General features: G+C 41.9%; 1 protein-coding gene across 15 annotated transcripts in view; it reads left to right on the top strand.

Annotated features, from left to right (window-relative positions):
• mecom (MDS1 and EVI1 complex locus) overlaps positions 1-14,862 on the top strand; it is a 138,168-nt gene that overhangs the window by 102,705 nt on the left and 20,601 nt on the right. For 14 of the 15 annotated variants that reach the window (XM_043259370.1, XM_043259372.1, XM_043259364.1 and 11 more), the window contains exon 3: positions 11,025-11,141. In XM_043259370.1, coding sequence (XP_043115305.1) covers positions 11,025-11,141 — 117 coding nt within the window. Of the gene's footprint in view, positions 1-8,581; positions 9,531-11,024; positions 11,142-14,862 lie in introns of those variants that run through there. The other variant, XM_043259371.1, reaches the window with a different exon arrangement.

Below are 14,862 nucleotides of genomic sequence, written 5' to 3'. Positions count from 1 at the left end.
ACATGGTTAAAAAAACGAAATCATTCAATTAAATCATAAACGTTTAATATATTATTAACATCCCTATAATTATTACAAATTAGCTGTGATGGTTGGGTAAGATGTTCAAGCGGTCTCGTAGGATCTTTCCTTAAACCTGTATGAGTGCACTGCTTTGAAGGTAGGATCTAAAGGGAGGTGAGCGTGTATAAATGTGTGTGTGTTAATGAGAAGAGAATGTGTATGTAATCAGTAGCCGTTTCCTGTCTCTCCGTCTGCAGGGCCCCTCTCTCCCTTTGGCCTTTGTTTCAAACTCGGTCCAACAACTTCAGGGAAACTACCGTCTTTGGTGTGGTCAGTGCGTGAGTAAGTGTGTGCCTGTTTCTGTGCTAATCGATATTTCAGAGCTCTACAGATGTTGTCCGTCCACAACAGAGAGGGAGAGAAATGTATCAGTGTTAGTTTATATAAGAAGAGCGTGTTTATATAAAGTTCGCTGAGGCTTCTTGCATTAGGACTTCATCACTGAGAGAGAGAGAGAGAGGGATGTAAAGAAAGAGCTTTGCCGTGGTGAGTAATGCTAAGAACGCGCTGAAAGATGGATGAAGAGTTATGCCAAGGGAAAAGATGGAAGAGTGAAATATTGGAGGGATGGAGAGATGACGAGCGACGAAGGAGCGAAATAAAGAGGGAGAGAGAGATGATCTAGTCATATCCCAGTAGTGTTCCATCACCCCAAACTCACAATAAGCATCGATCCACCTGTACCTGAGTGTGTGTGTGTGTGTGTGTGTGTGTGTGTCGCTCACCGTTGTCTTATTCGCTCACACACACACATGATTGATCACTGAATCAGTCTCTCCAACATTCAGCCATAAAAGCTATAACTGGCCCTCATAAAAGCAGATTTATCAGGCCAAGCCTGCCCGGTGCCCGCACGCCGCCCAAAAGCATGTGACACCTTCATGATTGGGCTGGAATTGAATAAACCTGAACTATTGACGTCCATGTCTGACAAGTCAATCAGCTCCCGGTCCGCACACACACGCAAACACTAAAACATAAGAATGGAATCTCCCGAAAGACTTTTTTTGGCTTTCTGCATACGTTTAATATACAAACAAACACATAAACACAAACACATGTGGCCGTTCGCGTCGCACACTTCAGCGTCTTGCTGGTTAAATATAAACCAACTCTAACTTTGCTCCCCTTTGAAGCTACTGAAAAACCAGCGAAGCTCTAAATAGGAGTAACCAAATCTCGTTGCGACAAGTTAATTAGGCCGAGTTGTCTTTTTTATCCTCTTTGAAATGTTGCGTTCGGTTAGTTCTGCTAGCAATTAAACCAAAGGGTGTCCATTTCCTTTTAAAAGATCCTTAGATAAACTCAAACATAGCCTTCGGAGAAGTCCTCAGTAAAAGTCGCCCATGCGATTAAGCCTATAGGAATCCAATCGGAGAAAAAAGATCACAGGACTAGAGAGGAAATTAGTCTCTTTTTTTTTTCGCTAAGGCCTACACAGCGCTACAGCTATAGTGAGGGGAAGTCAAAGAACGTAACGTTACATTAAGAGGCTGTGATTTACATTATCTGCACATAATCCCACTCGCCTTTATGAAATATCGGTATCCCATTTCTGAACGGCGCTTTTATTTGCCGATCTTTCGGCACTCGTGTTTTTTGCTCACAATTAAAAAGGTGCGAACGCATTATGGTGGCAGGCCAAAATGAAAATTGCTGCCGCGTGCCTGCTAGCACATGTGTGCCGGTCGCCCCTACCAAAACACCTGCGTTTGTAGCCTTAAAGGGTTTTTTTTTTGCTGTTTAAAGGGTGGCGTTGAAAAGATTGCGTCGCGCGCTAAGTGCCTCTTACATGCGTGATTATTAAAACGTAGACCTGACTGTTTTAATGGCCACAGGAATTTAATTTCCCGCTCGGTTTAAGACACCGAGCGACGGCCTGTGGATGTAATGAGCCTTTTTTGTGGTATCTAATTTCCCATTACGCTAAAGGTGAGTGTGTGCGCGTGGCTGTTCCTCCACCGGTAAGCACACCGGATAGGCCTATCTCTCAAATATTAAATATGAGGCTTTAAATTGGACACGGCGTACGGGAGAGCTTGCTGTTAGCTCTCAAGTGCATCACACATCAAAGGCTCTCAGACAGCTCAATAAACGTAATGAATGTTCAACACCCCCGGCTCGGATCTGAGGTGGTACGGTCTTTAGCGTTAAAATAGTCTTTTAAAGATGATGTGCACAAGATTTTAACTCTTAAAGTCTGACATGTGACAATAATGGATTAGTTTGTTGGACCTTTAGACAACCGTTTGCATGTGTCTTTGTTGATGCTTTAATCAGGCTTTTGTGAATATGGAGGTCATATGCATAGTCTACGCAAGGAAGAAAAAACAGCTCAGGAACCAAATAAGCAAAAATATTTGATTTGGCGCTGATATTTATATATGAATTAGCTTGTAATGTAAACCAATGACGTTTTTTTATAATAAAATAGCAGGCTATTTACAAAAAGTGCATATAATTATCAATTGTCACTCTACCCTGCAGTTTCACAGATGAGGCTTAAGCCTAGTCCCAGACTAAAATATAAATCTGAGCTGTTCCAACCGAAAGAAACTTGCATTGAGTCTTTGTTTAGTCTCAAGGAGAGACACCAGTAATGTTTACTTCTAATTCACGTTTATAAAAATGACTTAAATGTCCTAATTAATTACGGCCTAATCCTGGTTTAATCTAAGACCTGTCTGTCTAACCAGACCTATATCTCCAATAATCTGACTGTCTGTATGACATTTAAATGCTTAGTTTTAGGATCAAAGCTCATAAAATGCATGAATTTAATGCAATACAATGAAGATTAGGAGATGTAGAAATAAAGATCCCTCAAATGCCACATACCCAAATACCAGTTTCATATTTCCTACTTACATTTTAACAGATTTTAAAACAGAAGAAAATGTGTGTCTGTACATTATCCTAAAAGACATTTTACTTGCCAAAAAGTATATAATTTATCAATCAGCAGAAGGCATGTAGTAGATTGTAGACAACAGGAATTTCTGAAATTGGCATATTAAATATGACACAACAGGCTTTATAGTGTTATCTAATTACCCTCCAAAACACCAGGATGTCTATATGTGTGTGTGTGTGTGTGAGTTACTGTGGTAAATGAAGTTGATATTTCCAGCATGTCCTGTTGCGTTTTAGGTACGCCTCTCCCTCCTCACCTAATTTATGTTTTAAAAACGTTACCTCTGACACAGCTGCCAACTTTATCGCACCCCATGGCCAGCATACAGTTTGGGACGTGTGTGTGTGTGTGTGTGGAAACGAAAGGGAAGTATCTGTGATTACCGCAGCCCCTATCATAAACCCCTCCTTTCCCCCGTCCCCCCGAGGTGGCACATTCCAACGGTCGGCTGTGTGCCGTGCGGTGCCTGAGGCCACACTTCAGGAGAGACTTCTCAACCTCGAAAATCAGCGGTGTGAATACAAGTCCAGCACTTCCCACCTATGTTTTTGAGGAGAAAAAAAAAACGCATCCCCCCGTGGCCCCTATAAGTCTCACGGTTTGAATAGCGCATTGTGCTGCAGACTACTGGTTCTGTTTTAGGCCGGCCTGTGTTATTGCGCCCGAGTCACGTCTTGTCATTCCCGCTGTCAAAGCAATTAACTTCATGTTAGCCAGAGAACACAATCTATCTGTTTCGCACCCGACCGTCTGGCGCAACGGGTCCTGCCACTTACACGAAACGCGTTTCACATCCAAAACGTAAATTATGCTTGTACTAACTGATCCTCCTGAGAAGACCGCAGCAACTTTTTCGGCCCTTAATGATGAATTGAAGATGTGTGATGTTGCAATAAAGTGGCGCATATTGCATTTAAACAATCAATCTGCGGTAGCTGTTCGCTCCACCCGGCTGTTCTTCAGATATAAAGACTAAATTATTCAGCGCGTACGTGGAAGTTTTGGGAGCTCGGCCAGTTTTGTTTTCACTTGGATGTGTGTGTGTGTGCTTGGAGATGAAACATAGGCCCCTCGTCATGCATTCGGGCCCCAGGGCCCGCAGGGGACGCGACGGGTGAGACTGCACAGACGGGGCCAAGATGATGGGGTACTAATTCAACACAACGCACTCCTGAAATAGACGGAAGAAAATACTCTCTCTCTCTCTCTCTCTTTCTCTGTGACCCTGCCGAATGAAAATAATCTTAAATAATTAGGAGCGAGCCAGGGACCGGGTGAGAGGGTAAACACGGCGCAGGCGCGACGGACTAAGCCAGGGCACCTCGGAGGAGGGGGGCGCGCTGACCCCGTCCACATAAAGCTGTGATTTATGGCACGCAGGGCGCAGCAGCGGGGATACGGTACCTCTCTCGGAGAACCAAATTACTGAGGTGGAGATTAACACGCGCGCTACGGGCCTACTTCCAGATCCGAGGAAATTTTTTATTTACATTTTTCCACTTTCATTTCCTCCCTTCTCTTTTAATGGTAATTGGTTGGTGTTAGGAAAGAGAGCTCTCAAAGCCCCTCAAGAGTGTTTTATTTAGGGATACGGATGGAGGAGAGTGGCAGTTTTGTGCCGCGCACATGCAATATTTTTTTAAATGTCAAAACATGCAGAACTGCACTGACAGACGTGCCACGCTTAATAAATCATCTTGTCGAGTTTTGATGTTATTTGTTCGTTTTTGGCACGTCATTATTTTGGTTTTGTTGCAAAAGAAAAATGCTGAATAAAGAAGAAACAATATGTTGGCTTCACATTTGAAAAACGATTTTTACTGCTTCAAGTGAAATTTCTTTTTATTGATTTATATTCAAATGATATAGCCGTCATGTACTAAAATAAATACTAACAAATGCTAATTGCTAAATTGCTTGTTTGCAACCCAAATACATGCGAATGTGAAGATAAGTTTTCGGTTTTAGTCTCGGAAATATCAAGTTTGCTGTATTTGACATGAATATAACGTGCCTTTTGTAGAAGTGATGTAAAACCTAAAATGACTTTGACACACAGTCAAAGGGCTTTTCTCTGTGTTATGTTTTTCTTGTCACAAGATGTTCAGCATGGATTCTTGAATGCAATGGATGCTTCGCATTTTATTTTGGTGGTAAACTCCTTAAAAAGTCTTTAAGAACTACTTAAGAACTAAGAACAAACAAAAATAATCTCAGTCATTGTTGTCTATTTTCTTATTGTCTCAGTCTATTTCATTTTTTAATTCAACTTTTTACAATGTCCTGACAGTTCCATCACCTAAATCTTTGTACTTTAAACCTCGCAAAAAATACCAACAGGGCTTTAAATTCAAAACCCGAAAATGTGCGCGTCATTGTCTAGGTGCAAGAAATTGTCCAAATGAATTGCAGTATTTATATCCCTTCGCTAATTTTGTTGACGACCACGCTGTTCTTGTACCTGTCTGTTTGAAATGTAAAGTTATATAGCCACGTTTAAGAACATTACAGCTGTTTTCATTAGATTTTCAAGCTATTAGAGGCAAACAAAAGATGACTAAGTGGTAAGGAGTCTCAGCCCCGGGCTCTAAATTGGTCGGTTGGAGCAGTTTTAAATGAGTTTTGGTTGAGCCCATTGATTGAGTGGCCCCGCACTTTAAATTAATAGCTGGTTGTGGAGCCCAGCGTCTGCAGGGAAGCGCGGTGCAAGCTTAATGCAGCTTTTCGCTCCTGTCAATGGGAGGTCTATCTCGATGAATGGTTGAACTATTTCATGTGGATTTGGCTGCGATATTTTCCTTTTCTCTCCCCCCCCTTTCCCGTTAGGATGTGCTGGAATGCATCTCGTACACAGTGTTTCCATTAGAGCGCGACTCCAGGGCCGAGGGAGACCGCGGGGAGCAGCTCCTTCCCGGCGTCAGTTTCTCGCCCATCTGGGATTCCCCTCCGTACAACTTCGGCTATCGGCTTAACGCGCGCGGTCCAGCGCTGGTTCACTGCAAATAAACAAATCCGAGCCGCCGCCTGCCTGCCTGCCAAACTACTGCGTCTCGAAGAGGGACGCGAACGCGCACGGCTGCGTCCGAACTTTAGCGTACAGGTTTACGTAGCGAAGCTAAACGCGAGGTGTCGCTTTAAAGCGCTCCAAAAACAAACAAACAAGCCAAACAAGAGTGGCCAAGAGTATTTTGAAACCACGAATAAAAATAAGTCGTTTTTAATTTGTCGCGCTGTTCAAAGGGTTTATGAAAGGCCAGACATTTAAAATCCTGCGAAAAAAAAAATGATTCGATCACGTTTTGCAGTTATGGGTCAATGAAGTGAGTGGCGTTTTCCTGAACGATCAGATTAATTAAAAACACGTTAAAAAATGAAACTTTTATTTAATGAACTTCCGCATTAAATGTGATTTTAATATTAACGTTGCAGCCTAATGTTGTACCCTAAAAAAATCATTTAAAAATCAAATCTTTTGAAAGAAAACAAAAAAAATGTCTTGGTATAAGCATTTATTGTTTGTTTTAAAATAATCATTTTAGGCCAAAGCAATTCTGTTTTGAAATGTTTTTAATACTTAAAAATGCCAATAAAATAAAACAAGGCGTATTAATGTGGCGTATCAAAAGCGCAGGAAGCCATTTTTTGTCATGTGACAAGAAACCCATAAAACAGAAAAGACCTCCTTACACCCTCAGCCTCTGTCAAGTACGTTAAGTCATTTTTATGTGGTAACACATTGCTGTATCATTTTAACGAAACGTGAAAGTTTTGTTCAGATTAAGAATTTGAGAAAAGATAAGCTAACCATGACCTAAAAGAGTAATAGGCTTCGTAATATTTGAACAAAAAAGTTTACAAACTTTTTGAAAGCAGCCTAATCTTTTTGATAACACTGTAGGCCTGTTTCAGAATTTTTTACTTGTTACTCCACCACATTTTCATTCAAAGACTACACGATTGCAAACGCGGCACGTGCTTCCAACTCGATTGTTTAAAAAGGGTTTCTCTCAAGAATCATCTCTGATATCTGTAGCAATCTGTCATTGATCCATGTGCATTCAGCTGTAACATGCAGTTTAAACAAACACCCAAACAAAAAAAAATCTACTATCTAAACGATAGCGCTTCCATTTAATAAATTCATTATAGGGTCGGATTAAATTCAGTTTTATTGAATTCAATCATGGTTAAGCGTCGAGTTGCATTGTAGGTCGTTCGGGCGATTTTCTATTTGGAGGCAATACAACTGAATCTTTCATGTTCCATCTAGCAATTTGACGCCTTAATGTGTACGGCGTTGTGTGCAGCAATTTCGCAGCCGTGAAAAGAAATGACTCCCGGTCTCGGTAGCTCCACAGCTCCGCGCTTGACTGATGCGCTTCCCTCCAGAGAGAGAGAGAGAGAGAGCGCGAGAGAGAGAGAGAGAGCGCGCGCGAGAGAGAGCGCGCGAGCGAGAGGCGGGCAGTTCTCTAAATAATACAGTCTCTAGACTCCTCGAATCTATCGAATTAAACATTTGTGCCCATTCAAATACTGCCTGCAGGTTTTTCCTCTACACATATGACATTAAACAACGTGTCACCGATGCACAAAAAAAAATGCAACTTCATTCCTGCGGAAAGTTTTCCTCCCGTTTTCAAAGCCGGCTCACTACGCCATCTACCGGAGAGGGGCGAGGTGACGCTCCAGGAGTTGCCCCTGCCCCGTGTGCTCTCTCTCTCTCTCTCTTTGTTACCCCGTGTTACCCCTGGCTTGGTACAGATACCACCGGCCCTTTTGTTTATCTGCTATCGCTTCCTCCTTTTCAGAACAATTCAGCTGAGGAGCCTCTATCACCAGCCTCCATCAGACCCCGGCGAGGCCAGGCAATCACTTTCCCAGATTACTTGTATTTAATACACAATGCATCATAAACCAAATCCCTCATCCTGACAGGGAGAAAATAGAACAGCTCATAGCTTGAGCTTTCCCAATTTATGGCTAAATTAAAAAGGCTTCCAACAATGGACAAGTCGAGGAATGGCAGGAAATCGATGCGCGGCGGACCGGGGTCTCTTTGCGGTTCTCAAGGAGCGCGGGTGTATGGGAATCTTTGGCGAGGGCCGCCGTATTTACACATGATTTTTCCTGTCCTTCCTCCGCTTCTGCCCTGCGATTTCATTAAACAATGGACATTATCTAGACCTTGAGTTCAATGTCAAAGATAGGCCGGGGAGACATATTCATCTTCATCAGAGTCATTAGAGCCCCCGTCAATGGATTGCGCTTCTTTCATGCGCTGGACTCCAAAAGCCTCCTTAAAAAATAAGGGACTAAAGCGACGTGAGATCGTTTAAGTTCCAAAGTTCCTTAGGAACTAAAAAAAGAGTGTTAACTGCTAAAGCGTTCGAGAGAATCTTTATTTTAAATAGTTCGCTAAATGTAAGAAATCGGTCGTGTAATGCTAAACAATACGCGAATCATAAATAACCTAATGTCGGTATTGCAGATACAGAAGAAAAAAAAAGCTTTTTATCTTATAGGGATGTTAAATGTGTTCTCCTGAAAAAGTTTGAAGTTTGAAAAATGTTCCGTAAAATAATGCATTTTGATTTGTGTGTGTGTAAAGGGTTGAGAGAGGATTTATTTTGGGTGTCGTGTTCAGTCTTGGGCTAGTAGGAGCAGGTGTTTTGCGAGTGAGGGGAAAAGTATTATTTGAAAAGTTAACGTAGCCCTATTGGTGTTTAGCCACTAAAACTAAACGTAAATGTTAGTTCTTAAATTAGTCGCGATGTTAATTGCGCGTCGTTTAGCCTTAAAGAAAACAATCTAGCGGAGTCGCACCTCGGCGCGCTTTCGCTTGCGCGAGCCTCCCTCGTTCTCGCGAGCGAGGAGGGAAAACGCCGCTGATTTCGTGATTGCTGGATGGCTTCATCAAAGCGGGGAAACTCGGGTCTATCCGCGAGCAGCCCCGTCCCGACCTCGCGCTGACCTCGCCTCTCCGCGAGCGCGGGGGAGCCTCGCGCAACTTCCGACCGGTGGACACGCGAGACAGGTCCCCCCCTCCTCCTCCTCATCATCCTCCTCCTCCTCCTCCTCCTCAGCGCATCTCCCTCGCGTGGGACAAGAGAGGATCCACTGGAACGGGACAGACAGAGACACTCCCGCACGTTCGGATCAGTGAATGCGGACGATCCTCGCCGTCCTTCTGCTTCTTTTTCACACTTTTGTCCCCCGCTCGCGGTCCGACGCCGGGAAGAGGGACGGTGAATAAAACCGCCAGTCTCGCAGACAGACACCTGGGGACTTTTTCAGCCGCGCGAACCGCGGAGCTACGGGCTGAAGTTGGACAAAGTTTTTTTGTCCGCGGGGAAATTTAGCGTGTCGTCCGCTTGATAAGAGCGAAACGGGAGGAGAGAGACAGCGATCTCTTTTTTTTCCCTTCAGCGAGAGACACGGGATACATGCCGCGAAACAGCGTTCTCGCACGAGCTTCGTTCGGGGCTGTCGTGAGTTTTTTGGTGCCGTTTCATTGATTCATTCTTCCCAGTGAGATTTCCGCGGAGTTCTTAAGGTAGGCGGTTTATGTCCTTATATCAGCGTTTCTCTCTGACAAGCCGCGAATTAATGGTCAAATAAAAGTCCATTCATCCTTCACCTTTGAACTTGTTTAATTGTATCGAAACGAAGGGCTTTGGTTCTTTGCTCTGAAGCGTAACGCTTAAAAGCGTTGCGTGTCGCTAACATCTCTAGCTTTTTTATTTTATTTTATTTTATTTTTATATAGATTTTGTACTTCTGTAGCATGTTTTTCCTGCCATTTATTTGCTTTTCCGTCGAAACTTATTTTCCGAGCGCTATTTCGCATTTTGTTTTCGTTTTGAACAGCTGTACGTATAATTTTCCAAATGAAACGAATTTTGTTCAGCGAAAGTAGCAGATGGGTTCACAAGACAGTAGTAAATAAAACCGAGAGTTATTACAGCTGACAAATGTGTCTAGTTTTACGAGTTTAGTTTGTAGTAATAAAAACATTTTTTTCTTTTTATACAAACACGCATTGTTTTAACAATATCTTTCTAGACCGTTGTAACTAATACACTTTCTTTTGCTACATATCCTGTTTATTTACGACACTTTTTATCTGTTTATTTTAATACCGATTATTAGTTTTAATATTTCTTTTTAAAAAGAGAGAGATGGCGAGAGGAGGGGGTGAGTTAGTGCGCGGTGGATTGGTTTCAAACTACATACAACTCAATGCATAAATATAAAAGAAATGTTTAGTTTACGCTTCAATCGAGCTGTCCCGTTTTTGTCATTAATAATGTGTTCGTATTTGTTTCGCATCACGGAAAGAGCCAGAGAGAAAGTTTGCACGGGCTGTAACGGTAGTTTGGCAGCTCTGTGAAAGATAAACCACGTTATTTTTGTTTCGCGAGTTTTGGCAGAAAATGCAGTAATATGAAGACCGTTACTGGGCAGGATGTCTTTGTTAATTTTTTTTTTTTGTCTTTGCTAAATCGTTTGGTTTGCATGCAAAGCTGCAGCTTAGAAGCTTTTAAAGCATTTCCTTTTTTTACGTTTACATTTGTGTCGTAAAACCTTTCAATTGTTTGCAATGGATATTTGCTGAAAAGCTAGAAACTGGGTATTAAAATGTATATATTGTATTTAATTCTTTGGGCCTGTTTCACCGAACAATACTTCACCAAATAAAAACCACTGTAGCACTGATATGTATAACATGAGCTGAGCCACTGGAGGATGTTTAAGATGAAGTTAAGAATGTTGTTTTGTTTGTGGCATTCGCTCAATTACTAAAAAGCAAAGCTGAAGAAGCCGTGAGAGAGGGAGAGAAGTGAAGTGTGTGAAGAAGATGTTGTCTGAGTGTGTGTGCCAGTTTCCTAGAGAAAGTATGTGTGTGTGTGTGTGTGGATAAGTTAGACTTATCTGTATCGCAGTTTTCTAAGCCTCAGTGGGTGGCATGAGATTGTAGTCACTGCACAGTAATCTGTAAAAGTTCAAGATCAAAGACTGATCTCTCTCTCTTGTCTTTCTCTCTCAGAGCGAGCAGACAGGTTTGGATGGGAGCGCGTGTGATAGCAGGAGCTGGCTAAGGCACGTCCAGATCTCTCCATCCACTCAACAACACAACCTCACAGCCTGCCAGATACATGAGCAGGTACGTGGAGAACACACACACGCACTCAGAGCACCTGCATGGCCGACATAACGAAGTGTTTAAAGGTGTTTCTGCTATCTTTAATAGCGGATTCCTTCTGCATTCTCGTCCGATGTGTGTGTCACTGTGTTTTTGTGTTTTGGTCTTTTGTGTCTTGGCTGCAGCGTGAAGGACCACAGGCCAGGATCACACACACACCCACACGCACTCTCTCAGTCAAGCATGATGATAATCACACATTTTGTATCTTTGCACTCGGATATGAGGGACGACAAATTCCTGAATGCTTATGGGGAGAAGGAGAAGTTAGAAGTTACAGTTAGAAAGAGAGTCTAAGAGAAAGAGAAGACTAGAATAAGTCACTTCCATAAATTCACAGCTTTTATTCGCAGTATTTTACACGCCACTAAATTTTACTGTTAACTTTTTTCTTTTCGTTCTTAAAAAGTTAAACCAATTCTGCGAGGTTAGTTTGTGATTTTTGTGCGTTTAAAAGCTGACTTAAAGTTTTATGTCCACATTTGAAAAGAAACTGAGCGGTGCAATTGGATTAAGATAAACTGGCACCGAACCAAGTTTGACTAGATTGAGTTATATTGAAAACCGAGTTGAGTTGGTCCGAGATTAAATTGAGTTGCGCTGGAGTTAAATAAAGTTAAGTCAAATTGAGCTGGATTCAGTTAAAAGAGATTAAACTCAAATTGGACTGAAATAAATTAAGATGAACCGAAGTGAGTTAAATCTGATTAAATTAAGATTAGTTAAGGCAAATAAGAGCAGTCTGGAGTAAACTGAGATTAGTATGGATGGACTGGATTTAATCCTGACTGCATTGAGCTGGACTAGAGACAAGTGGATTTAAGCTGGGTTGGATTCGGTTGAGTAGAAGTTTTGTTTTGCTTTCTTAAACCGCTACACAGCACAGCTAGCTAAATCTAACAAAACAATAATCGTGCCATCGGTTTATGCCATCGGGATTATTTTTGAGATATCACACCCTTCTGAGCATCCAAATCACGCAGCGAGACATTCTGCGATTATGAAATTAACTCACCATTTGCCTGTCTTCAGATAACAAAGAACTCTCAAAGCACCAGTCAGCCTTTTCAAGTGAAATGACGTATGCCGAGGATCCATTCACATGTTAAACAGGCCGATTGTATTTTCCATAATCAACTTTGCAAAGCGAGATCCGCTGGAAGGATCGAATCAGAACGTTTCTCGATCTAAAGTGCGTTTTTGATGTTTGACCAGTATGCGAACGATAAGAAAGCAGGACAGCGTGATGGCTGGGAGGTCTAGATTTTCTAAATATTTTACTTTTCTAAAGGTTTACATAAAGACAAACCAGAAGAGAAAGAGAGGAAGAGAACCTGTTCAGACACAGCGTTATGATATGGGCCATAATTGTTAAACTATGACACCTTGTCATAACAAAGAGTTGGGCTTAGGCTTTATGGCTTCCGGCATCCCACATGTTTTTATAATCACGCTGTACCTCCTTATAAGCGACAAAACCTGGAGAGAGCGATACAAAAGACTGACCGTTATCGGTTTTCATAAAGAATAGATTTAGGATGCGTGGAGGTGCAGGAATGTGTCTCTTCTTTTTTCCGATCCAGCTCTTTTTGCACTTATTCTTCAAGATGTTATCTAGAAAAAATGTACCAGATTTTGCTGCTGTGTATTGCTGTTTAATGCTTAAATGATTTACAACGGAAAAGCAGAAAATTAGCACGACACTGTCATTTAACACTTGAAATATTCTTAGTTAAAGTGTTACCTAGAACAATTAACAGGAAGAAAATCCATGGCTGGACAGATATTGATCGACTTGGACACAAGGAGCGCTGATTGTCCGATTATTCCAGCTTATCATTCGTCACCTTTTCTCTGGACCTGGGGAAGGGGAAAGGGGGATTTCAGAGGCGTTGGTCGGTGTGAGAGTGTTTTTCATTCCTGCAGTGCTGAACGAAGGATCTAATGGCCCTGTTTATCAGGACATCAGTCGACTAACATCCGTTTCTCATAGACACTTACACAATAGAGCCGAGCTGTGTGTGTGTGTGTGTGTGTGTGTGTGTGCGCGGTGCTCGTATATGAAATGACCTCTCTTACTTGGAGAGGAAAGTGTTGCACTGTTTGCTTCAGTAATCGCTGAAGTCAAGGTAACGATTATCCAGTGCACTTCTCGGGGCCCTCAAAGTCAAGTGCAAGTGCCTGCGTATCTTAAAGTCTTGGAATGATAAGCCCTGGTAATAAATGTTTAAGGATTTGGTTCAGTATGGGTCAAAATCGGTCATATTAGTGTTTATAGTATTTATTCTCCATGTACAGTGAGGTCTAGGCATGGTAGAGGCCTGTGTGTTTAATGTAGACTCTGTTGACCTGTTATTATAATCACTGAAAGTTTGCAAGTTTACAACCTTCACTTACCAGTTAACCTGAACCTGCCAGACATCCTAACCCAGACACACTCACACGTTTGTGTATCCAGTGAAGACGTACCATAAAATGATTCTATATTTATTTGTTTTTATTGCTATTCATTTCTTTTAGAAACTTCTGAGTTGTGTGTGCAGTTTATGTATTTATTAGCTTTTTGTATATTTACTTTTAATTGTATTATTTGTTTTATTTGTTTATCATATTTTATTATTTTCATATTTCTGTATATGTATTTATATGCATTTACTTCATTTTATTTTACCTTTGGGAACATTGAGTGAGTGAGTGTAGTATAGTATTCTATTGCATCTTATCATTTTATTTTATTTTATTTTAGGACACTTATTTATTTATTTATACCTTAGGGAACGTTCATTGATTTATTTAGATAGTAGTTAGTTTTAGTAAATTAGTTTTAGTATGCATTTTTATATTCCTTTACACTGTAGATAAATTTAGACACATTTAGATCATTTTATTTTGCTTTTTTAAACATCCAGAGTGAATTTTTCAGATCTAGCAAACTTCTGTGGTCAGTATTGTCTAGCTGTAGTCACATTGTTTTACTCGTCCTGATATATAACGCTCTGTTGTGGTTACCACTCAGAAGTCCTCTCCAAACCCATTCATCCTCAGAACAGTGTGTGTGAGCGTGTGCATGCATTGAAACACACACACTTCTGTGGCATCTGAAAAGACTCGCAGGTTGGCACTCACCCTTGGCACTAAAGACCAGCGTACAGCCCGGGATGGGTTGCCAGGAGTGATGCCCAGTAAACTCCCCTGATCTCTGAGCTTGGCCGGCCTGCTGCGTCCCTGGCCAACAAGTTGTATGAGTGTGTGTGTCCATATCATTCACCCCACGGCCCCTCACACCGCGTTTGAACAGCTCTGCCTTTGTTTCGTACTCACAATATTATTGTGGCCTTTTGCTCCATGTCTTTGTGCACGAGTGTGTGCGATAAAAACACACACACTCACAGAAAGAGGGATGCCTGTGACATTACAAGTGCAAGATATCAGAGATCTGCAGGAAGGCACCAGAAGGGGTAGACGGGTCGTGAAAGTGTGTGAGAGAGACTCCGTTCTCATGTTGTCTTGAGGGTCCTGCTAGTTCCCTGTATTCTCCTGTTAAACAATAGAGCAGGACTCGGTCCCTCTGTGTCCCCCGCGGCCTGCTGGGTCTTGTACACACACACACACACACATACACGTTTCCAAGGGGTCTCCACCTCTCTGTTGCCTTTATCATATTATCAAGAGTTTTTGAGCG

The sequence above is a fragment of the Puntigrus tetrazona genome, chromosome 15 (genome assembly GCF_018831695.1).
Source record: "Puntigrus tetrazona isolate hp1 chromosome 15, ASM1883169v1, whole genome shotgun sequence".
In the NCBI taxonomy this organism is placed as follows: domain Eukaryota; kingdom Metazoa; phylum Chordata; class Actinopteri; order Cypriniformes; family Cyprinidae; genus Puntigrus; species Puntigrus tetrazona.
This window is presented reverse-complemented; position numbering and strand designations above follow the sequence as displayed.